This window comes from Vidua macroura, chromosome 27 (genome assembly GCF_024509145.1).
Source record: "Vidua macroura isolate BioBank_ID:100142 chromosome 27, ASM2450914v1, whole genome shotgun sequence".
Classification (NCBI taxonomy): domain Eukaryota; kingdom Metazoa; phylum Chordata; class Aves; order Passeriformes; family Viduidae; genus Vidua; species Vidua macroura.
Window position 1 is genome coordinate 1,977,629 of NC_071597.1, and position 23,466 is coordinate 2,001,094.

General features: G+C 64.5%; 4 protein-coding genes across 6 annotated transcripts; 3 read left to right on the forward strand and 1 right to left on the reverse strand.

The window, feature by feature from the left end:
- Positions 1-710: 710 nt before the first annotated feature.
- G6PC3 (glucose-6-phosphatase catalytic subunit 3) lies at positions 711-5,649 on the reverse strand. Of its 3 annotated transcripts, none has more exons than XM_054000072.1 (7): positions 5,573-5,649; positions 4,657-4,883; positions 3,666-3,772; positions 3,418-3,508; positions 2,951-3,069; positions 2,722-2,863; positions 711-1,987 (listed from the first exon to the last, which is right to left on the reverse strand). In XM_054000072.1, exons 1-7 carry the CDS (start codon positions 5,588-5,590, stop codon positions 1,636-1,638), a joined length of 1,056 nt encoding a protein of 351 aa, XP_053856047.1. In that variant the 5' UTR covers positions 5,591-5,649; the 3' UTR covers positions 711-1,635. The 3 variants fall into 3 exon arrangements, with proteins under 3 accessions (XP_053856047.1, XP_053856049.1, XP_053856048.1); XM_054000074.1 differs by having other exon boundaries at positions 5,520-5,581; XM_054000073.1 differs by lacking the exon at positions 5,573-5,649 and adding an exon at positions 5,170-5,494.
- A 153-nt stretch (positions 5,650-5,802) lies between these two features.
- LSM12 (LSM12 homolog) lies at positions 5,803-12,622 on the forward strand. The gene is given in 6 exon segments (XM_054000439.1): positions 5,803-5,977; positions 7,815-7,916; positions 7,919-7,947; positions 10,944-11,053; positions 11,394-11,531; positions 12,456-12,622. Coding segments are annotated over 6 exon segments (582 nt in total). The 5' UTR covers positions 5,803-5,856; the 3' UTR covers positions 12,538-12,622.
- A 1,275-nt stretch (positions 12,623-13,897) lies between these two features.
- Positions 13,898-16,660, forward strand: TMEM101 (transmembrane protein 101). Its single transcript, XM_054000244.1, is given in 5 exon segments — positions 13,898-14,064; positions 15,011-15,191; positions 15,267-15,330; positions 15,333-15,412; positions 16,320-16,660. Coding segments are annotated over 5 exon segments (771 nt in total). The 5' UTR covers positions 13,898-13,927; the 3' UTR covers positions 16,629-16,660.
- Positions 16,661-19,809: 3,149 nt separating this feature from the next.
- On the forward strand, positions 19,810-20,344 carry LOC128819857 (peptide YY-like). The gene is made up of 3 exons (XM_054000245.1): positions 19,810-19,988; positions 20,094-20,165; positions 20,320-20,344. The coding sequence occupies exons 1-3, from the start codon at positions 19,810-19,812 to the stop codon at positions 20,342-20,344; spliced, it is 276 nt and encodes a 91-aa protein (XP_053856220.1).
- The last annotated feature ends 3,122 nt before the right edge of the window (positions 20,345-23,466 follow it).

Genomic DNA, 23,466 nt, shown 5'->3' on the forward strand with positions numbered 1-23,466 from the left:
TCATTTTGGGTTTTTTTTTTAATTTTCTTGGGGTTTTTGTTTTTTTTTTTCCCTTCGGCCTCCCCGTTTTGGATGGGGACGTGAGACAAAGGGACGAGCCCTGTCCCCCCACTCCCCTGTCACTTTGTCACCCCGGCGCCTTTGTTGGGATCAAATTTATCCTTATAGGAGAGGGAAAAAGAAAAAAAAAAAAAAAAAAAAAAGGAGGAAAAACCACTTTATTTTCCTGTTTTGTCACCAGCCGGAGGGGCCTCAGAGCAATTTTAGCTTTAAAAGAGAGAAAACCACCCAACCCCCCCCCCCCCAAAAAAAAAAAAAGGGATATAATTTTATTACAGATGGATTATTTAATAGTATTTTTTTAATGGGGGGGGCGGAGGGGGGGAGACTGGCACAGGGACAGCGCGTCGTGGGTTAAATTATTCCGGGGGTGGGGGGGAATTTGGGGTGGTCCCAAATTAGGACAGAGGGCTGAGGTTGTCCTTGTCACCTCTCCTGGGGGGGAAAGACCCTGGTTTAGGGTGAGGAACGGGGGGGGGATCGTGCGTGTCCCCAACGCTGGGGACACCCCGAGTGTGGTGGGGGATCCCCCTCCCCATCCCAGGAGAGGGAAACGCCTCTGGATTTTGGGAGCAGCGTGCCCGGCTTGCTTTGGGCTGGTGTCGTCGTGTCCCCCCCCCCCCCCGCAGTGTGTCCCCCGTGTCCCCCCCCCGGTCCTGTCCGTCCCCGCTCACGCTCGCTCTGGGTCTCGGTTCGGTATTTTGTAAAGATGTCACCGATGTTCGTCCTTGTATAAATAAACTGTTTCTGGCAATACCCGCCGGGCCCGCTGCCTTTGGGGGTGCTGCTGGGGGGTGCCCCTGTGTCCCTTTTCCTGTCCCCGAGTCCCCTTTTCCTGCCCCGTCCTCCCCGCGGTGTCCCCCACGTGCCTCAGTTTCCCCAGGCACCGCAAGAGGCGCAGGGAGGGAGCGGGGCGGGTCCCCTTTGTCACCCCCGGGCTCGGGGGGCTCTGTCCCCGCTGTCCCCCGCAACCCAACCCCCAGCACTCGGGGCCGGGCTCGGTTCTGGAGCTTTATTTGGTTCCAAACGGGGGCAGCCCCGCACACACCGGGCTGAGGGGGGGTCCCGGCGGGGCGGGGGGGGGCCCATCCCTGCTGCGGAGAACTGGGGACAGCTGGGGACGGGGGTGGCAGCTCAGTGTCCCCCCCCGGGCCGGGGCTGTCCCTGGGCTGTGTCCCCAGACCCGCTGGGCACGGGGCACCCCCGGCTCGGCCCCGGGGGGCTGGGACCCCCTGCCCGGGGTGAGGGGGGGGTCCCTGGGGCAGGCGAGGGCGAGCATGAACCGGGACAACTGCTCGGCCTGGGGGGGAAGGAGTGAGAGTGAACCGGGAACAGAGCGGAGACCCCCCCCCCCCACTCAATTTGGGGTCTCTGGGGAAAGGGAGGGTGAGGATGAACTGGGACAGAAATGGGGACCCCCTACTCAATATCGGGGTCCCTGGGGCAAAAAGAGTGTGAGAATGAACTGGCAACAGAGCAGACACCCCCTAGTCAAATTTGGGGGTGCCTGGGACAGGTGGGGATGAACTGGGAGCAGATTCCCCCCCCCCTTCCCCGATAAAGTGAGGGGGGGGTTTAGGGGGCTGCCCGGAGCCGGCGGAGGATGAGGATGAGCTGGGGCAGGAGGGAGGCCACCAGCACGGGCCCCAGGGTGTAGCGGGCGCCCACGTTCAGGTACCACAGGGCCGCCTCGTCGCTCTTGGGCAGCTTGTGCAGCATGTCCAGGGCCAGCAGCCCCAGCGCGGCGCTGCCCAGCGGCGGCTCCAGCCCCCGCAGCTCCTCGGCGGCGCGGCGGCTCAGGGGGTGCCTGGCGGCCAGGGCCAGCCCCAGCGCGCTGCCGCTCACCCGGCACAGCGAGGCCCAGGGCCGCGTCTCCGGCCGCAGCCAGGCCGGCTCCCAGCACCGGGCGCTGGCCCGGCGGAGGGACCTGGTGGGGAGGGGGGGGGGGGAGCGAGGGGCTTTTGGGTTGTGCACCCCCCGAGAAACGGGTTGGGGGAAGAGCTCTGCGGTCAGCCCCCGTCCCCAAACAGCTCGGGGGGTACATCCCTGCGCGCCCCCAAATTACTCCTGGAAGCAGATTCCTGGGGATGCCTCGCTCCAGCCTGGAGGGCTGCTCCCCGGGGAGACCCCTCCCCGGTGGGCAGATCCCTGGGGTACCCCCAGCACCCCAGAAGGATGATCCATGTGACACCTTTCTCCTATGACACCCTGTCCCCCTGTGACACCCTGTCCCCCTGTGACACCCCTTTTACCCTGTGACACCCCTTTTCCCTTGTGACACCCTGTCCCCCTGTGACACCCCTGTCCCCCGTGGGACCCCTTTTTCCCTTGTGACACCCCTTTTTCCCTTGTGACACCCTTTTTCCATTGTGACACCCCTTCTACCCTGTGACACCCTGTCCCCCTGTGACACCCCTTTTCCCCTGTGACACCCCTTTTCCCCTGTGACACCACTTTTCCCCTATGATACCACTTTTCCCCCCGTGACACCCCTGTCCCCCGTGGGACCCCTTTTCCCCCTGTGACACCCCTTTTCCCTTGTGACACCCTTTCCCCCCATGACACCCTTTCACCCCATGACACCCCTGCCCCCCTGTGACACCACTTTTCCCCCTGTGACACCCCTGCCCCCCTGTGACACCCCTGTCCCCGGGCACTCACCAGTCCAGGTCCAGGCCTGCGGCTGTGGCCAGCCCGTGCAGGGCCAGCGCGCTCAGGAGCAGCCCCAGAGCCGTCAGCAGGAAGAACCGGCACTTGAGGAAGTTGGGGGGCCAGCGCTGCAGCCCCCAGCCCAGAGCCATCCCTGGTGGGGGGGACAGGCGGGCTTGGCACTGGGATGGACTGGGAAGGGGCTCGAGGGAAGGGGAAGGAGCTGGGGTGCCCCCCTCACCTGCCAGGGAGCCGGTGACCACCTGATGGGGGAAGTGGGCCAGGACGAAGATCCGGGAGAGCCCCATGGCCACCAGCAGGAGGATGTAGATGAGGAATGGGATCAGCCTCAGCAGCCGGCTGGAAGGGAACGGGGCTCAGCGGGGCGGGGTGCAAAGGAGGAAAGCACAGCTGAAAGGGGCAACAAGAAGTCCTGGGGGGCATTCAGGGGCTCTACAGCCTCTTCCCGAGCTGCCAGGGAAGGGATGTGTCCCCCTGGAGCCGCCCTGCTGGGAGGGAAGGGATCCATATCACCCTCCACGGGTGCTGGGGTCCCACATCCACCCCCTCGTCCCACAGGTGCTCTGGAAGCTTCCAAGGGACGGTGTCTCCATCCCGGGACTCCTCCTGCCTGCTCCCCGTGGGTTCTGCCCCACAGGAGCGGCCCCACATCTCACCCCCCTCTTCCCACAGAGGCTCAGGACTCACCTCCGGGTGTACCTGGACACTCCCTTGCTCAGGGCGGTGACAACTGGCCACAGGGCCGCCCCCAGGATCATGCAGTGGCCCGAGGGGCTCCCTGGGGGATGAAGCACAGGAGAGCTGGCGATGTCAATCCCAACCCCTCCCCGCTGCTCAGGAATGGCTCTTCCCGCCTCCAGCCCAGCGTTCCCAGGCGGATGGGGCTCCTGGGGCTCTTCCCCGGGGATCCCGGGGCTGCCCGAGCTGGGACTCACCTGGTCCCGTCTCGCAGGTGACCGGGAACTGGCGCAGCGGGAGCTGCTCCTGGCTGGAGAGCCCCGACTCGTGGATCCACCAGTACGGGCGCTCCCCGAACAGGAACCTGCGGCAGGGACAGCACGGAGCGTGGGAGAGAGCCCAGAGAGCCAGGGGCTGGATCCCTGCAGCCCATCCTGGGATCCAGGAGAGCAGGATCCCTGCAGCCCATCCCGGGATCCAGGAGAGCAGGATCCCTGCAGCCCATCCTGGGATCCAGGAGAGCAGGATCCCTGCAGCCCATCCTGGGATCTCCAGGAGAGCAGGATCCCTGCAGCCCATCCCATGATCTCCAGGAGAGCAGGATCCCTGCAGCCCATCCCGGGATCCAGGAGAGCAGGATCCCTGCAGCCCATCCCGGGATCTCCAGGAGAGCAGGATCCCTGCAGCCCGTCCCAGGATCTCCAGGAGAGCAGGATCCCTGCAGCCCATCCTGGGATCCAGGAGAGCAGGATCCCTGCAGCCCATCCTGGGATCTCCAGGAGAGCTGGATCCCTGCAGCCCGTCCCAGGATCTCCAGGAGAGCTGGATCCCTGCAGCCCGTCCCAGGATCTCCAGGAGAGCAGGATCCCTGCAGCCCATCCCGGGATCCAGGAGAGCAGGATCCCTGCAGCCCATCCTGAATGATCCAGGAGAGCAGGATCCCTGCAGCCCATCCTGTATGATCCAGGACAGCAGGATCCCTGCAGCCCATCCCAGGATCTCCAGGAGAGCAGGATCCCTGCAGCCCATCCCGGGATGATCCCATCTCCAGGATGAAGCCACAGAGGATCAGGATCCCTTGCCAACCCTGATTCCTCCGGAGCTTTTCTCTGCCAGGAATTCCTGGCAGACGCTCAGGGCGGCTCGGGTGACCCCGCGGAATGCCACAGCCAGGGAGCCTCTGCCCAGAATTCCTGGGGCAGGGAGCAGGGAGTGTCCCAGTGCCCCCCTCCGTGTGCCCCCCCTCACCACTTGAGGACCACGTTGAGCCACTCGGCCACCAGGGCGATCCAGAGAACCATCAGGGACACGCGCTCGTCCAGCCCGCGGGCCAGCGGGAAGCAGACGGTGTAGATGGAATTGGGATCCAGGTGGGACGTCAGGAAGAGCCAGAACTGCTCCAGCCAGGGCGGCCCAGCCTGCAGGGCCACGGCTGCGTGGATCCCGGCCTCGTGCAGGGCATCCATGGCACTGGGCTGGGGCACAGCAGGGAGATCAGGATCTGTAGGAGCCCCTTGGGCACAGGGGTGGGAGGTGGATGGATCCTTAGGAACCTCTCAGGGACAGGGTGGGAGGTGGATGGATCCTTAGGAACCCCTTGGGGAGAGAGTGGGAGGTGGATGGATCCTTAGGAACCCCTTGGGGATCGGGTGGGAGGTGGATGGATCCTTAGGAACCCTTGGCACTGATTCGGGCACTCATTCACCACTTGAAGTTTGCCCACAAATGACTCCCCAGTTTCTGCCCGGGGGCAGAACACACCTGTGGCTCTGGGATGGGGAACAGGGCAGGATCCCGGGGGATTGGTGTGGGATTTGCTGGAGCAGCTGAGATGCTCCAAAGAGCCACCAACTCCCTGGGGGCTTTCCCTTGGAAACCTCCTGGGTCTCCTGTGGTGATTCTGCAGAAGGCCTGGGGTCTCCCTGGAGTCCTGCCTGGAGCCACCCTTGGTATTCCTTGGGGTTTCCCTGGGGTCTCCCTAAGCGGGTCCTGGGCATCCTTGGGGTCCCTCTGGGCCTCCCTGGGCTCTCAGGCCCGAGGCCTCCCTGGGGTCTCCCTACATCAGACCCGCGGCCTCCCCATTCCCACCAGCAGCCTCTGAGCTCCCTGACCTTTCTTGAACCTCCCGGTGGCGCTGCCCACCCCCCGGTACGGCGGGAGGTACCTGAGGGGGGGGCTTCATCCCGGGGACCCCTCAAAACTCCCTCCCGCCGCTCTCAGCGCCCTCTTCCGCCTACACTTCCCATCACCCCCCCCCCGCCGGGGCGGTGCGCTACGGCGGGGCGGGAGGGACAAACCGCGGCCGGCGCGGGCTCGGCCAATCAGCGCGCGGGGCGGAGCAGATCGGCGGGGCGGAGCGCCAATCCCCGCCCTCGCTGCCGCGCGGCCCCCGCCCCCGCCCGCGCCTGGCCGAGGCGAGCGGAGCCGCGGGCGCTGCGGGCGGACAAGATGGCGGCGCCGGGCGAGTACTTCAGCGTGGGCAGCCAGGTGTCCCTGCCGCACCTGCCAGGAGCAGCGCCTCAGGGCGAGGTCGTCGCCTTCGACTACCCCAGCAAGATGCTGGCGCTCAGTATCCACCCGCCCGCGCCTCGCCGCGCTGGTCCCGGCCCCGGCGCGGGCCCGCCTCGGCCTCTGCGGCCCGCCCGATGAGGGGGTGGGGGGGGGGGGGGGGCGTGAGGGAGGGAGGGGAAAGGGGGCGAAGGAGGGGAGGGGGTGTGAGGGGATCGAGGTGGGCGGCGACAGGGAGGGGTTTGAGGGGCAGCGGGGAGACCCCCCGAGGGACGTGGGGAGCCCGGTAGGGAGGTTTTGGGGGAATTGGAGAGATTTGTGTCGGGGTGAACGGGGAGCTCCGTGTGGAGGGGCTGGGGGGCCGGGGGGGAGGGGGGGGCTTGTAACCGCGGGGGTTGAGGAGCCCTGCACTGGGGTGAATGGGGGACTTGGGGGTCTTGTAGTGGGTGAATGGGATGTGGGGTGTCCTGCAGGGAGATTTTGGGGGGAATTGAGGAGGTTTGTTTTGGGGGGATCGGGGAGCCTGTGTTAGGGTGAATGGGGGGGATTGGGAGCCCGTATGGGGGTGAATGGGGGGCCCTGTATTATAAAGAACTTCTGGGGGGGGGGAGTGGGGAGCCCTGTACTGGCTTGAATGGGGGGAGAGAGAGCACCAAGTTTTGGGGAGAACAGTGGGGACTGTGGTGTCCTGGAGGATTTTTTTTTGGGGGGGAGGGCAGTGAGGAACCCTGTAGTGGGGTGAGTGGGGGTGTGGCATTCACTATGGGGGGGTTGGGAAGCTTTGTTTTGGGGTGAGTGGGGGCAGTGGGGTGCTCCCTGCCCACCCCCCAGTATGGATACACGTGGATATGGTTTTGTTTGGGATCTGCAAGGAACAGGAAAAGCCGAGGGCTGTTGGAGAGCAGTGGAGGGTCCCAGGAGAGGGGGGAAGGTGAATGCTCAGCTCAGGGCTGGCGTTGGAGTTCTGGGGGGGCCCAGGGGTGGGTTCTGCAGGGAGTGAGGAGCTGGGAGAGGGGTTTTGTGGCTGGAGCTGTGGGAAACAGAGCGGGGAAAGGCCCCGTGGGTGCCTGGGGTGTGATTGGAGCCAGGGGAGCTGCCAGGGAAGTCCCGGAGGGTCCAACAGGTTGCTCAGTGCTGCTTGTCAGCCCCACGGGGAGCTGAGCACTTCCCAAAGCCCAGCTCACACCCACAGCTGGGGTGCTCCAGCTCATCCCCCAAAGGGGAGACTGCAATTCCCTGGCTTCCTGCTCGCCACTGAACGGCGTTTTTTAGGGAGGGCTCCACCTTGTGCTCAGGGGGGGCTGGGAGAGAACAGGGGCTTCCATGAGGGTCTCCTCCAGGAGGAGATGGTGCTGGCATGGAGGAGGCTCTCCGTGTTGTGCTCCATCCATCCCTCCATCCTCATGGGAGCAGAGGAATTGTGCAGGAATTCCTGTCAGCTCTGGAAGGGGTGGGTTTGTTTTGGTTTTGTTTTTGTTTTTTTTTTGGGGGGTGCTGTCTCATTCCCAACAGCAGTACCAACAACCAACCTTGTGTGTCCCTCTCCTGGGAATTCCAGAACAGGGAATGCTCCCCGGGAGGCTGCTGCCTGCAGGAGGAAAAGAGTTCTGGTGGAAAAAGAGCAAATTTGGTGGTGCTGGTTCAGGCAGGTGGTGATGGTGGGCTGGTGTTGGTGCACCAGGACTGGAGAACTCAGTCTGGAGTTGGGCTAGGACCAGGATCAGCACCAAACAGGTGCAGGAGAGATGAGTGAGATGGGATCACTGCTGACCCCAGGCAGGGACAAGGGAGCAGAGGAGCTCCCCACAAACCCAACCTTCTCCTGCTTTGCTCCTGGGCCCGTGTCCCACCTACAAAAGCCTCTCTGTGGATTTGTTTTCCTTAACCCCTTCCTCCAGAATGCCCCTCTTCCAGTGGCAAGCCCAACCACGCAGACATCCTGCTCGTAAACTTACAGTACGTGTCAGAAGTGGAAATAATCAATGACCGCACGGAAACGCCTCCCCTTTAGCCTCCCTCAACGTCAGCAAGGTGAGAGAGCCCCTCAGCAGGGATCCCCAGGAATCCTGCAGGGATCCCCAGGGAATCCTGCAGGGATCCCCAGGAATCCTGCAGGGATCCAGCGGGATTTGCCGCTGGAGCTGCTCCCAGCGCAGCTTCCCGGAGTTCCATCCTGGGGCTTGGATTTGGTGATTTGGGGCTGGATTTTACCAGTTTGGGATCTGGATTTTGGCATTTGGAGGCCTGGGTTTTGTTTGGTTTAAGGTCTGGGCTTTTGGCATTTAGGGCCTGTTTTTTTGGGTGGTTTTAGGGTCGGATTTTATGTCTAGATTTTTGGCATTTAGGGACCTGGATTTTGGTGGTTTTGGGTCTAAGGTGATCTTGTTTTGGGGCTTGCATTCTGAGGGGTTTGGAGCCTGGGTTTTGGTAGTTTGGGTCCAGGTAGTGGTGTTTGGGGTCTGGATGATGCTGTGTTGGATCTAGATTTTGGCGTTTTGGAGTGCACAGGAGGGGTAAAGGTGAACTCATAAAGGGGAGCTCATGGAATTCTGAGGATTTGCTTTTCATCCATCCTGGAGCGGGATCACTTCTGATTCCCAGTGAGGTGAAAGAAAGGGAAGGTGACCCCGAGCCCTGAGTGCTGGGATGGCTCCAGGTGTGGGGTGCTCAGTTGTCACCTCCTTGTCCCACAGGGACACCTCTCCCAGGGCTTTGTGCCACACAGGTGGCACCAGCTGGGTGTCCGTCCCCTCCTGGGTCCCTTCCCGATGGATTAACACGCCCGAGGTCTCGGGTGACACAGCTGCCACCACGATGTGACTGTTGGCTGTCACTGCAGCGAGTGACATCGCTGGGAGCGCAGCCCGAGGGGAGCCCCCTCAGGAATTGCAGTGCTCATTTTGGGGAGCCCCCTCAGGAATTCCAGTGCTCACTTTGGGGAGCCCCCTCAGGAATTCCAGTGCTCATTTTGGGGAGCCCACTCAGGAATTGCAGTGCTCATTTTGGGGAACCCCCTCAGGAATTGCAGTGCTCATTTTGGGGAGCCCCCTCAGGAATTGCAGTGCTCATTTTGGGGAGCCCCCTCAGGAATTCCAGTGCTCACCTGGGTTTGGTGTGGGGGAATGCCCCACATCTCCTTCCCCGTGGGGGCTCCGGCAGGCTGGGCTGGGATGGTGCTGCAGGACTGGGATGTTGGTGGCCGGTACTGGTTGTACTGGGAGGAGGAGGTGTGGGCACATGGGAGTGCTGGCAGTGCTCCAGGGAACCCAGAGAGTTGGGGACTTTTGGGGACACCGCTGTCCCACGGGGCTGGCACTGGGCTGAGGACCTGGGCACAGCCATCTGGTGCCATTCCAGGGAGATTTTGGAGGGATCCCCTTGATCTCCTCAGCCTGCTGGCACCCAGCTGGGATGAGGGGCCAGCCTGGCCCTGGGGGGGACCCTGGCATGGCCCCTGGTGGCCCTGGCATGAACCTTGGTGGCCCCCACAGTCCCTGAATTCCGTCACTCACCCCAAGGGAGCAGGGAGTGACTCATCCATTGACGAGGTGTGTGCAGGGAACTCCTTGGAGTGCTGGGATCCAGGGGCTGGAGCTGAGCTGTTTCCTGGTGGGAAACGGGTGCATTTTTTCATGGGAAACGGGTGCATTTTTTCATGGGAAATAGGTGCATTTTTTCCTGGGAAATGGGTGCATTTCCTCCTCGGATGGGCAGGGAGGGCACACTTGCTGCAGGGCTGATGAGCACAGGGATGGATCCCGTGGGAATGCCGGGGTGCTGCTGCTGCTGGCACCTCTCCGGGGGTTCTGGTCACCTCCCGCTGGCCTCTTGTCAGGGCTGTCCCCAGGTGTGGATGCAGCAGCTGCTGGAGGGAGCATCCCAAGGCCTGGGACAGAGGGGATTTAAACCTCAGGCTGGGGAAGGGGGGGGGTCTGGTCTGGCTGGGAAGGGGATCTGCTCTGGGAGGACAAGGCAGAGGGGATTCCCAGGGCTCACAATTCCAGCCCATCCCAGTGTGGTGGGGGGATGCCACTTCTCCAGCCTTGTGGCAGCACCCCCCCTGGAGGGGTGAGGGGCTGTGGCAGCCCAGGGAAGGCTGGGAAGGGTGTGGGGTGCAGGGAAGTTCCTGTGGAATGTTGTGTCTGGTTTGGAAGCCTGGCTGGTGGTCTTGGAGAGAACCATTCCCACCTGGAGTGGGGTGGGTGGCTTGTGAGGGTGAGGAAGGCTCCTGTGCCCACTGAGGCATTCAGGGAGCACACGGGGAGCATCCCAGTGCTCCTGCAGTGCCTAAAGTGTCCCCAGTCAGAGGGAGCTGAGGCTTTTCTGTCCTCAGAGGGGCCTTTGGAAAGGGTGAAACCCCCTCAGCCAGCACCAGGAAGCCAGTCCAGCTCTGGGTGTGCTCCCAGGAATGAGGAGGCTCCAGGAGGAGGAAGAGGAGGGATGATGCTGCTGTGGCTCCTCCACTGCGGCAGCTCCAGCCAGGAAAAGGCAGCTGGTCCAAGGCTGCTGCCTCCAGGCTCTGCTTCCTTCTCCTCCCACATCCATGGGTTGCAGCATGGGGGATGCCAGGGTCGGGGTTTTCCATCTCTATTCCAGCACCCTGTGTGTAATCACACCTCCCCGCACACGGATGCGACTCCCAGATAACCAATTCTGGTTATTTTTTTTGGGAGCAAACCAACTGCTGCAGGCTAAAGTTGCTCGTACTCCTGCGTGGAGCACCTACTCCCAGCGTGTTGGGTATTCCAGGCTCCTCTTCCCCATCTCCATCCCAAGTAAACTGAGTAGTGAGGGGGGGTTTGCACCTGAAATGCCAGAATTTATTCAAAAAAGGCCAAGGGGAAAGAGCAGGGGGTGTGAAAAAATGGCACCACCAACCCCCAAATCTCTGTGAGCCCCCAGCAGTGGTGGGGGTGCCTCCAAAGGGGAGTTTAGGCTGGAATCACAAGGGGCAGAGCTGTGCCTGGGGCGTCCCCGTGTCCCCCTCACTGCTCCCAGCCCAATTCCCTGTCCCTGTGTTTTCCCAGCTTGCCAACAAAGCACGGACGGAGAAGGAGGAGAAGATGAGCCAGGCGTATGCAATTAGTGCTGGTGTCTCTCTGGAGGGGCAGCAGCTCTTCCAGACCATCCATAAGACGTAAGTGCCCGCCTCGGGGGTCCCCAGTGCCTGCCTCGGGGGTCCCCAGTGCCCGCCTCGGGGGTCCCCAAGCTCCCTTTTGGGGTCCCTCACAACCTTTTTGGGGGATTGCCATAGCTGGGTCTCTCTGGTTTGCCCTGGAAGGCTCTGCTGTGTCCTGGGTGGGATCCTCAGGGAGAAGGGTGGCTCCCTGCCTGCTCCCTGCCCCTTCCTGGCACATCCCACCCCCCTGGAGTCCCACCCCTCTCCAGCTGGACCCTGGAGTGACGGGGGTGGGGGGCTCTTTGCCCCCTCAGTGGGACACAGGCTCACCCCAGCCGTTGTCCCTCCCTCCCCTCAGCATTAAAGACTGTAAATGGCAGGAGAAGAACATAGTTGTGATGGAAGAAGTCGTCATTGCCCCTCCGTACCAGGTGGAAAACTGCAAAGGCAAAGAGGGAAGCGCCCTGAGCCACGTACGCAAAATAGTGAGTGTGGGCTGGGGACACCGGGAGGGTGGCACGACCTGGGGACAGCCAGGAGCCCTCCTTGGTGGGGCTCCAGCCCCTCCTGGGCATCCCCTTCCCTCTCCAGATCCCCCTGCCACCCTTCTTGGAGCCGTGTGCTCAGAATGCTGAGCCGGGGCTGGGGACACTGGGAGGGACTGGGCGGGTGTCACCTCCCTGGGGACACCCGGGACCCCTCCTTGCTTGGCCTCCAGCCCTTCCTGGGCTTCCTCCAGCCCCTCCTGGGCTTCCTCCAGCCCCTCCTGGGCTTCCTCAGCCCCTCCTGGGCTTCCTCCAGCCCCTCCTGGGCTTCCTCAGCCCCTCCTGGGCTTCCTCCAGCCCCTCCTGGGCTTCCCCAGCCCTTCCTGGGCTTCCTCCAGCCCCTCCTGGGCTTCCCCAGCCCGTCCTGGTCTTCCTTCAGCCCCTCCTGGGCTTCCTCAGCCCCTCCTGGGCTTCCTCAGCCCTTCCTGGGCTTCCTCCAGCCCTTCCTGGGCTTCCTCCAGCCCCTCCTGGGCTTCCTCCAACCCCTCCTGGGCTTCCTCCAACCCCTCCTGGGCTTCCCCAGCCCCTCCTGGGCTTCCCCAGCCCCTCCTGGGCTTCCTCCAGCCCCTCCTGGGCTTCCTCCAGCCCCTCCTGGGCTTCCCCAGCCCCTCCTGGGCTTCCTCCAGCCCCTCCTGGGCTTCCCCAGCCCCTCCTGGGCTTCCTCCAGCCCCTCCTGGGCTTCCCCAGCCCCTCCTGGGCTTCCTCAGCCCCTCCTGGGCTTCCTCCAGCCCCTCCTGGGCTTCCCCAGCCCCTCCTGGGCTTCCCCAGCCCCTCCTGGGCTTCCTCCAGCCCCTCCTGGGCTTCCCCAGCCCCTCCTGGGCACCTCTCCTTCCCTAAACCCCTCTGTGCCCCCCTTGCCCCGCAGGTGGAGAAACATTTCGGGACGTGGAAAGCCAGAAGGTCCTGCAGCGTTCACAAGCACAGCAGACACAGAAGGACACGTCCCTGTCATCCTGAGGCCACCTCGGGGCCACCACCCTGCTGTCCCCGTGTCCCCTCCCCGGAGGCGGCGCCGGGGGCAACGTCAACTTTTATTTCCTTTTTTTTTTTTTTTTTTTTTTTTTTTTTTTTTTTTTTTTTTTTTTCTCCTCTCCCCCCCCCCCCTTCTCTCTTTGGGGAATCTCAACCAATTCCAAACTTTAGACTTTAAAACAAACGAGAAAAGAGAATAATTTAAAGCTCCTCACGCATTACTTGACTAACAGACTTTGTTTTTCCGCCATGGTTTCTCCCTCCAGCCAGTCAGACTCTGTTAATTTTATTTTTTGGCCTTTTTTTTTTTTCTTTTTTCTCCTTTTCCTCCCAGTTCCTGCCTCCCTCTTCCCCAAAAATCCCTCCAGAAAATAAAGCTAACGAGCTGACTGCGGTGGCCGACCCGGGACCCTCATGACCAACGTGGTCTCGTTTTAATTTTGTTTGCACAGGGCAAGGCTTGAATTAGTCTTATTTTTCTTATCTTTAAATATATATATGAATATATATTAAAATGTTCTTTAAATATTTGTCTGCTTCCAGTAGGGTCGTGGCAAAAAATGCCTCTAACACAACCCTCGGGAGCAGCCAGAACCTGGATTTGGGGTTTTCCCCCCATTTCCTTTATGTTTTTAAATTTTTTTCCCTTTTTCATTTAATTTTAAATTTTTTTTTAATTTTAATTTTTTTTTTTGTTTTTGCCACGATCCTCCCTCTCCCCTTGTTGTTTCCTTTCACTGTTTTTATTTTGTGGCTTTTTTTTTTTAATTAATTAAAAAATTAATTAAAAAATTAATTAAAAAAAAAAAAAGCAAATCAAACTCAAAACAATTCAAGCCCTGCCTTTAGGAAAATTAAAGATTAAAAAAAAAATTAAAAAAAAAGAAAAAAAAAGGAAAATTTTTTAGTCTTGTTTAGCAAAAAACAATAAAAACCCGAAATTTTTTTAACCATCACCGGAGTCTGTGGGGGCTCAATGGGGGCGTGGTTAAGCGACATGGGCGTGGTTTAATGGGTGGGGTTTAATACCTTCTTTGTTGTGGGGCGTGGCTTCAGCGAGGGGGCGTGGCCTGGCGCGGTATTTTCAATGAAGGCTTGTTTGATTGACGGGGCGCGGTTTCAGGGAGAAGGCGCGGCCCAGGGCAGGTCGGAGGCTCGGTGGGCGCGGCTGTTCCGGAGCAGGGACCTTCCTTTGTGAGGCAGGAGCCGCCATTGGAATGGAGGGGCGCGGCCTGAGCCTAATGAGGGCGCTCCAATTAAAGAGGCGTGGTTTGTACCTGGGGGGCGTGGCTTCCTCTGGCGGGGCGCAGGGCGGCGCTGATTGGTCCGCGAGGCGGCACTTCCGGCGCGGCGTTTCCGGCGGGACGGCCCGGTCATGGCGGCGGGCCGCGGGTGGAGGCGGCGGGCGCTGCGGCTGCTCACGGCGGGCGGCGGCGTCCTGCTCACCCGCTTCCCCTTCTGGCACTGCTTCAGCGGGCTCCTGCTCTGCGCGGAGCGCGCCGACCTGCGCCGGTGCGCGCGCCCGCGGGGCGACACGGGGCGGGGGCGCCTGCAAGGGCTCGTGGGGAGAGCCTGGGCCTGGGAGCGGCCTGCGGGTGCTCGTGCGGGCAGGGCCGGGCTGGGGGGGATCTGTGAGAGCCTGGGGTGCTTGAGGGGCTGGGGGAGAGCCCCGAGTGTCCGGGGTGCAGAGGCTGGTGCGGGAGCCGGGGGGAGGCCCGGGGCTGTGAGGGGCTGGGGGTGCGGGGCCTGGGCGGCTGCTGAGGTGTGGGGCAGCTGGGGGGCTCCTGGGTGAGTGTGGGGCGGCTCCGGGTGACAGGGACCCTCGGTGGGGCCGGGGCAGGTGGGGTTTGGGGTGGGGCACTGCTGCCTGGGGCTGAGGGGAAACCCCGGTAGCGTCAGGGTCTAGAGGAAGGTTTGGGGTCTGGGGACGATATTGGGGTCTGGAGGATATGGGGTCTGTAAAGGGTTTGGGGTCTGGAGGAGGGTTTGGGGTCTGGAGGAGGGTTTGGGGTCTGGGGAAGGGTTTGGGGTCTGTAAAGGGTTTGGGGTCTGGGACATTTGGGGTCTGGGGATGGGTTTGGGGTCTGTAAAGGGTTTGGGGTCTGGAGAAGGGTTTGGGGTCTGGGAAAGAGTTTGGGGTCTGGGGGAGGATTTGGGGTCTGTAAAGGGTTTGGGGTCTGGGGGAGGATTTGGGGTCGGGAGAAGGGTTTGGGGTCTGGGGGAGGCTTTGGGGTCTGGAGGAGGCTTTGGGGTCTGGGGAAGGGTTTGTGGTTTGGGGTCTGTAAAGAGTTTGAGGTCTGGGGGAGGCTTTGGGGTCTGGGGGAGGCGACAGAGCAGCAGAGGGGGCCCGGAGGGGCTCTGTGGGGCAGGGGCAGGGCTGCAGCTCCCCGATAACCTGGGGGAGGCTTTGGGGGCTCCGGGGTGAGTCCGGGGGTGCCGGAGCTGCCGTCCCCCGCAGGAAGCCGGACATCCCGGTGCCCTACCTGTACGTGGACATGGGCGTGGCCGTGCTCTGCGCCAGCTTCATGTCCTTCGGCGTCAAGCGGCGCTGGTTCGCCCTGGGGGCCGCGCTGCAGCTGGCGGTGGCCACCTACGCCGCCCACGTCGGGGGCCACGTGCACTACGGCGACTGGCTCAAGGTGAGACCCCCCCCCCATTATCCTGCCCTGCCCCCAGAGCCCCGGGCTGGCACTGAGGGCGCCGCAGCCCCGCAGGTGAGGATGTACTCGCGCACCATCGCCATCATCGGCGGCTTCCTGATCCTGGCCAGCGGCGCCGGGAGCTGTACCGGCAGAAACCCCGCAGCCGCTCCCTGCAGTCCACGGGCCAGGTGTTCCTGGGCATCTACCTCATCTGCCAGGTAACGGGGCTGGGGACAGCCAGGGGACAGCTGGGGACAGCTGGGGGACAGCTCTGTGCTGCCACGCTGCGGGCTGGGGACACGGTTCCCTGCGGGAGAAGCCTCGGGACAGTGCTCACAGTGCTCCGGGTTGTCCCTGGTGGGAGCCTCAGCGTGGTGTCACCAGTGCCACTGAGCTCACAGTGTCACTGAGCCTCAGCGTGGTGTCACCAGTGCCACTGAGCCCACAGTGTCACTGAGCCTCAGCGTGGTGTCACCAGTGCCACTGAGCTCACAGTGTCACTGAGCCTCAGCGTGGTGTCACCAGTGCCACTGAGCTCACAGTGTCACTGAGCCTCAGGGTGGTGTCACCAGTGCCACTGAGCTCACAGTGTCACTGAGCCTCAGGGTGGTGTCACTGGTGCCACTGAGCCCACACTGTCACTGAGCCCACAGTGCTACCGAGCTTCTGGGTGGTGTCACCAGTGCCACTGACCCCACAGTGCCACTGAGCCTCAGGGTGGTGTCACCAATGTCACCGAGCCCACGGTGTTACCGAACCTCAGGGTGGTGTCACTGGTGCCACTGATCCCACAGTGCCACCGAGCCTCAGGGTGGTGTCACCAGTGCCACCAAGCCCACAGTGCCACCGAGCCTCAGGGTGGTGTCACTGGTGTCACCGAGCCTCAGGGTGGTGTCACCAGTGTCCCCAGGGCAGAACCCCTGGGCAGCACCTGTCCTTGGGGGATCGTTTCCAGTGCCACCACTCTGTCACCCTGGCGTAGAACTCTCGTGTGGGTGCTCCCAGTGCCAGCACACCCCAGCTCCCCGTTGTCCCTGGGGGAGAAACCTTGGATGGCACCGGTGCCACCCGCAGAGCACGGCCCCGCTGCCGCTGTCCCCAGAGCGTCCCCCGCTGTCCCCGCAGGCCTACTCCCTGCAGCACAGCACCGAGGACCGCCTGGCCTACCTGGACCACCTGCTGGGGGGCGAGCTGGCCCTGCAGCTGCTCTTCCTGCTCTACGGGCTGCTGGCCCTGGCCTTCCTGTCGGGCTACTACGTGCGGGCGGCGGCGCAGGTGCTGGCCGTGCTGCTGCCGCTGGCCATCCTGCTCATCGACGGCAACCTGGGCTACTGGCACGCCCTGCGCCGCGTCGAGTTCTGGAACCAGATGAAGCTCATCGGCCAAAACGTCGGCATCTTCGGGGCCGTGGTCATCCTGGCCACCGACGGATGAGGGGGGAACGGGGGTAAAGGGTGGGGGGTTTTTTTTTAGGGAGCGCTGCTATTTATTTGTTGATTTTTTTTTTTTTTTTGGTGTTGTTTGTAAATATTTGATAATTTTGGCGGAGGATGGGTGGGGGGTTCCTGCCTGGGGGGGTGGCGGCCACTGTGTGGCCATGGCCCCTCTCCCTGCTGAGGGGTGTCACTGCTCCCCACCCCCCCAAAAAAAAAAAAAAAAAAAGTATTTTTACTGATACAGTGAGAAATCTTTAATGTCTCACCCCGGGGGGCTCGGCTTTGGGTGCCAGGGTGAGGGGCTGCAGCTTTTGGGGCAGAAACTGCTTTTTGGGGTTCTCCACTTTAGCGGGGGGGCAGGTCTGGGGAGGGATGTGAATTTGAGGGGCTTAGGGGGAGCTGCTTGAGGGGGAGCCACTTCGGGGACTTGGTGGAGGGGTTCTGGCACGGGTGGGGGGTCCCGGTGGGACCCAGGGAGGGGCTGGCAACCCCTATGGGCTGTGGCTTCAGTGCCCTCATCCTGTCCCTGGGCTGTGTGTGTCCCCCCCGAGCTGTCCGTGTCCCCCCGCGGGGCTGGGCCGGTGTCCCTGTCCCTCCCTGGTGTCCCTGTCCCTCCCCGGTGTCCCTGTCCCTCCCCGGTGTCCGTGTCCCCTCCCCGGGCTGTGCCGGTGTCCCTGTCCCTCCCCGGTGTCCGTGTCCCTCCCCGGTGTCCGTGTCCCCCCCCACCAGGCTGGGCTGGTGTCCGTGTCCCTCCCCGGTGTCCGTGTCCCCCCCCCGGGCTGTGCCGGTGTCCCTGTCCCTCCCCGGTGTCCCTGTCCCTCCCCGGTGTCCGTGTCCCCCCGCCCTGTCCGGAAAAGCAAACAGGGCTGATAAGGGGCTTCCTCCGGGGGGCCCTAATGGCGCCTCCGGCGGAACCGGGGCCATAAAACGCGGGCAGGCGGCAGAGCCCTGTTTGCTCGGGGGGGGCCACCGCAGCTCCTCACCCCGCGGGACCCCCCCCCCCCCTCCAGCGGCTCCAGCCCCGCGCCTTCACCCCCAGACCCTCCTCTTCCTCCTCATTGCCCTTGGAGAGGTGGGGGCAGGCAGGGACCCCCCCCCCCGGCCCTGTCCCCGCCGGGGGGTGCAGCCCGCGCCCCCCCCCCCCCCGCCCCGCGGCAGAGCCATCCTGTGACCTTTGGAAAATGTCTGTTTGCTGTCACTCGGATAAATGGGGCAGAAAGCTCCCGCCTCCCCCCGGGTCCCCCCGCGGCTGCTGGGGGCCCTGATCCCCCCCCTGATCCCCCCCCCGGCCTCGCCTGGGGGACGGCTGTGACAGCGCGGTGACATTGGCGCTGCCGTGGGGGCCCCCCAGGCCCCGCGGTGGGGCAGCCCCGGGGGGGTCCCCGCAGCCCCCTCGGTCCCGTCCGCTCCGCATCGACCGCGGGGACGTGCGAGGTTCGGGGCCGGGGGCTGGGAGGGGGGGCTGCGGGGGCTGCTCGCCCCTCCCGGCGCTGCCCTGAGCCCGGCGCCGCTCGGCCGGGACCCCCCGCCCGTGTCCCCGCACCCCCGCGGGTGTCACAGCGCGGCCACGCCACGGGGGACAGCCCCCCCCCCCCCGCGCTGCCACCAGCCGCGTCCCCGCCGCCGCTCGCCCGGGTGACAACCGGGGCAGGAGTGGGGGACGCGTCCCCTCCGGCCGGGGCTGGCACCCTCCCGTGTCCCCTCCGGCCGAATCGTGTCGCCTCCAGCCGCGCTGGTGGCACCCCGCAGTGTCCCCGCGGGCCGCGTCCCCTCCACCCCATGGCCGGGGATGCGGCTGCAGCTGCGTGGGGCCATCCCGGCGGTTTTGGGGACGCCCTTCTGCCACCTCTCCCCATCCCAGCACCTCCACGGTGGCTTTGGTGGCCCCTGCCCGGCGGGCGCGTCTCCGCCACGTCCTTCCGTGCCTCAGTTTCCCCCGGAGCCGGTGATTGCTCGTTAATGGTAAATCCATACGGGATTAATGTCCCCGCACGGGGGGCTGGAAAGGTCGCCTCATCCGTCCTGGGGGTGGTGACAGCGCTCGATGGCGGTGGCGGGGCTGCGGTGACAGGGCTGTGGCGGCGGCTTCGTGCCTGGTCTGGGGAAACTGAGGCAGCCGTGGCTGTGGGTGTGTCTGTCCCCTCCACTGCCCCCCATGGGTGGCTGTGCCAGGGCCATGGGTCTTGTCCCATGTGCCATGCCTGTGTCCCTGGGTGTGGCTGATGTCCCTGTGTCCCGCTGTCACATCCCGCGGCTGTCTCAGGGCAGGTTTGTGTGTCACGGCTGCGTGTGACATCCGTGTCCTGTGTCCTCGTGCCACGGCTGCGTGTGACATCCGTGCCACTGTGTCCTGGCTGCCTGTCTCGCCTGTCCGTGTGCCGCGGTGACATGTCACACCTGTGCCCATGGTGGCATGTCCCGTGCCCGCCTGGCATTTCCGTGTCCCGTGGCCACACGCGTGTCCCCGTGTCCGTGTGTCCCACCCGTGCCCCCCACGCTCTGTCCTCCCCGTGCCCCAGGCTGGGGGCCGTGCCGGGGGACAGTGACAGGGTGCTGGCACGTGTCCCCCGGCCGTGGCGGGGGGGGGCCGCAGGGTCCTGCGTGCCCGTGGGTCTGTCACGCGTGAGGGAGGAGCCACCAGCCCCCCTGGGGCTATAAAACCCCGGGCGGGTGCAGGAGCCGCCGTGTCCCCGGCACTGTCACCCCACTGCCAGGCCCTACCTGTCACCTCTGCCTCCGCCATCGTGAGTGCAGGGACGGGCTGGGGTCCCGGGGGGTCCCTGAGGGGAGGGACAACCACCTCGGGGACCTGTGGGGGCCCTGGAGGGGAGGTGTCCTTTGGGTGCGCGTGGGTCTCTGGGGTGTCCTTTGGGGTGGGACAGCTCCCTTGGGGACACTGGGGGGGGGGGGTCTCTGGGAGGGAGATGTCCCCGTGGGATATGGGGGGGACACTCGGGGGGGGGTCTCTTGAGTGGGGCTGGGGTCCCGGGTGGGGGATGAAACCCTTGGGGAGCTGGGGGTGCTCCGAGGGTGTGACAATCCCACAGGGAACGGGGTCCTGGGGTTTGCTGGGGGGGGGGAGGGGGCAGAGCCGGGTTGGGGGGTCCCGAGGGTGATGGGGGTGCCCCCCCCCCCGCCCCCCAGCAGCCACAGCCGCCCCTCGCCCGCGTCCCCCGCAGATGGTGACGTCCCCGCGGCCGTGGCGGGCGCTGGTGGCCGTGTCCCTCTGTGCCCTGCTGTGCCTGGCGGCCGCGTACCCCCCGAAACCCGAGAGCCCCGGGGACGACGCGTCCCCCGAGGAGATGGCCCGCTACTTCTCGGCCCTTCGCCACTACATCAACCTGGTCACGCGGCAGAGGTGAGCGCGACCGGGGGGCGGCCACGCGTCCCTGTCCCCGTGCGGGGGGACCCCTGGCGCCTCCGCGGGGTCCCCGCCGCTCAGGTGCGCGCCCGCGTCCCGCAGGTACGGGAAACGCGCCAGCCCCGGCGCCGCGGTGACGGAGCTGCTCCGGGGGGCCGGCAGTGACAGGTCACGGTGAGTGTCCCTGTCGCTGTCCCCCTCCCTGTGTCCCCTCTGTAGGCTGCACATCCTGGGGTGCCGGGGGGGTCCCGGGGCGGTTCGGGGTCCCAGGGTGGGGGCCGGGTCGGGGGTCTCGTTTCCCCTTCTCTCACACCAGCTCTTCCCGCAGGTACGACGACGACTCCTCGTGGTGACCGCCCCTCCCAGCCCCCCCCGGTCCCCCAAATCATCCCCATCTCTCCAGGTCCCCCCCAGGGGACCCAGCGCCAGCGCAGGACCCCCCGCTGGAAGGCCGGCGACCCCCAGAACCCGGCCCGGGGGCGTCCCGCTGCCGGGGGGGGCCCCGACCCCGTCCCCTCCCCACCGCTGTCGGGGGGGTCCCGCGTGGTCCCTGCACGGCCCCGCAGCGACAATAAAGAGCACGATCGTGGGCACGGCCGGCTCCGCGCTCTGCGGGCGGGGCGCGGGGGGCGCGGGGGGTGGGCAGGGGGTGCAGAGTGGGCTGGGAAGTGCAGGAGGGATGTAGGGGTGGAGGGGGGATGGAGGGGTGCAGGGGGGTGGGAGGAACAGGGGACAGGAGGTGCCGGGGTGAGGGGAGGGGGGTCAGGAGGGTGGGGAGGGATTGGAGGTGGGTGTGAAAGGAGGGGAGCAGAGCGGAAAGGGGGTGAGGGGTGGGAATTTTGGAGGAGGGGGTGCGTAGGGAAGGGTGGGAGTGGGGTGAGCTGGGGGCTGGGGCGCACTGGGGTTGGATACTGGGGTGCACTGGGTGTGGGGTAATGGTGGGGGGATCCCCCACTGATGAATGTCGGGGTGCTGGGGGGGCGCAGGGGTGGGGGGGGCATTCGTGGTGGTGCTGCCCCTCCACCGTCCCCCTGTCCCACTGCCCCCCCTCTGTCCACTCCTGCCACCCTTGCACCCCACCAGCCCCCCTGACTGTGCCCCTCTCGTCCCTCTGTCCCCACACCTGTCCCTCTGTCCCTCCGTGGGGCCGGACACGCGTGTCCACGTCCTGTCCCCTCCCGGAGCCCCCTCAGCTCGGGGTCAAACATTAACCAGAGCTGTGCGGGGGCCAGCTGTCCTTGTCACCCCCCCCCGCCCCCACGATGGCCCCTGTCCCCCCTCCCCGTCCGAGTGGGCACCTGGCCACAGGTGCTGCGTGTCAGGGTGACATCAGCGGGGGCACGGGGGATATAAGGGGCCAGCGCGGCGGTGGCGGCAGCGGCGCCGAGGACCCGGCGTGTCAGGCGTGTCCCCTCGTCTCGCCGCGTCCCCGCGTCCCTGCCCGAGGAAGAAGGTGAGTGGGGACGGGGAGCTGCGGCTCAGGTGTGCGGGGGACAGGTGTGCGTGTGACACGCGTGTGCAATGGTTTGTGCGAGGCTGAACGTGTGCAGGGGTGGGACACGGGGTGTGCAGGGGCGGGAGTGCGCAGGTGTGTGCAGGTGTGCGTGTGGAAGTGTGTGCAGGTGCGTTCAGGTGTGCTGTGTGTGCAGATGTGTGCACAGGTGTGTGCAGGGGTGTGTGTGCTGTGTGCAGCTGTGTGTTTGCATGTGCAGGTGTGTTCACGTGTGCTGTGTGTGCAGGTGTGTACAGATGTGTGCACAGCTGTGTGCAGACGTGCACAACTGTGTGCAGGTGCGTTCAGGTGTATGTAGGTGTGTGTGATGCGTGCGCAGGTGTGCACAGGTGTGTGCGTGCTCTGTGTGCAGGTGTGTGCAGACGCGCACAGCTGTGCAGGTGCGTTCAGGTGTATGTAGGTGTGTGTGAGATGTGTGCACAGCTGTGTGCAGGTGCGTTCAGGTGTATGTAGGTGTGTGTGATGTGTGCACAGCTGTGTGCAGGTGTGTTCAGGTGTATGTAGGTGTGTGTGAGATGTGTGCACAGCTGTGTTCAGGTGTGCTCAGGTGTGTGTGAGATGTGTGCACAGCTGTGTGCAGGTGCGCTCAGGTGTATGTAGGTGTGTGAGATGTGTTTACAGCTGCGTGCAGGTGTGTTCAGCTGTGCTCAGGTGTGCGCAGGTGTGTGTGCGCAGGTGTGCGCAGGTGCGTGCAGACGCGCGCAGCTGTGCTCAGGTGTGCGCGCGCTCTGCGTGCCGGAGCACACCCTGTCCCGCTCCCATCCCCGCGTCACCCGCTGTCGCTGTCGCAGCCATGGCCCCGCCGCTGCTCCTGGTGGCCTGCGCTGTGGTGGCGCTGCTGCCGCTGCGGCCCCGCGCGGCCCCGGCGCAGCCCGCGTACCCCGGGGACGACGCGCCCGTGGAGGATCTGCTGCGCTTCTACAACGACCTGCAGCAGTACCTGAACGTCGTCACCCGCCCGCGGTGAGCAGGGCGCGGGGCTGGCGCTCCTGATGTGCTCCCTGTCGCGACACAGCCCCCCTTATCGCGACATGCTGCGCGTCGCGACACTCTCCCCGCCGTGACGTGCTGCCCATCGTGACGCGCTCCCCATCCCGGTGTGCCGCCACCATGGTGTGCTTCCCTTCGTGACACGCTCCGCGTCTCGATGCGTTCCCTGTCGTGACACGCTCCCTGTCGTGACACGCTCCCCATCGCGAGGTGCGCCCTGTCACGACCCACTGCCTATCGTGACACTCTCCGTGTCGTGATGCGCTTCCCCATCTCGATACACGCCCCATCACGACCCGTTTCCTGTCGTGACACGCTCCCTGTCGTGACACGCTCCCTGTCGTGACACGCTTCCCCATCTCAATACACTCCCCATCACGACCCGCTTCCTGTTGTGACACGCTCCCCATCTTGATGCAGTCCCCATCACTACACCCTCCCTGTCGTGACCCGCTCCCTGTCGTGACACACTCCCTGTCGTGACACGCTCCCCGTCGTGACACGCTCCCTGTCGTGACACTCTCCCCGTCGTGACACGCTCCCCATCTCGATGCACTCTCCATCACTACACCCTCCCTGTCGCGACCCGCTCGCTGTCGTGCCCCTCTCCCTGTCGGGACACACTCCCCGCTGTCCCCCCCGTGCCGCTGTCCCCGTAACGCGTCCCCGTTGCAGGTACGGGAAGCGGGCAGGTGGGCGAGCGCTGGGCGAGGAGCCCCTCGGCGCCCCGGGGTGCTGAGCCCCAGGTAAGGGACTGGGGGGCGGGAGGGACCCCCCCACGGCTCCCCCCGGCCTCAGTGTCCCTCAGCGGGGACAGCCTGGAGGGAAGGGGGGCTCTGGGCGGTGCACAGGGCTGGGGGAATTCGGGGGGACGCCCTCAGGGTGTCAGGGTGGGGGATGTGGGACTGGGGGGTCTCGGGGGGGCCCTCAGGGTGTCAGGGTGGGGGATACGGCACCGGGAGGAGAGGGGGG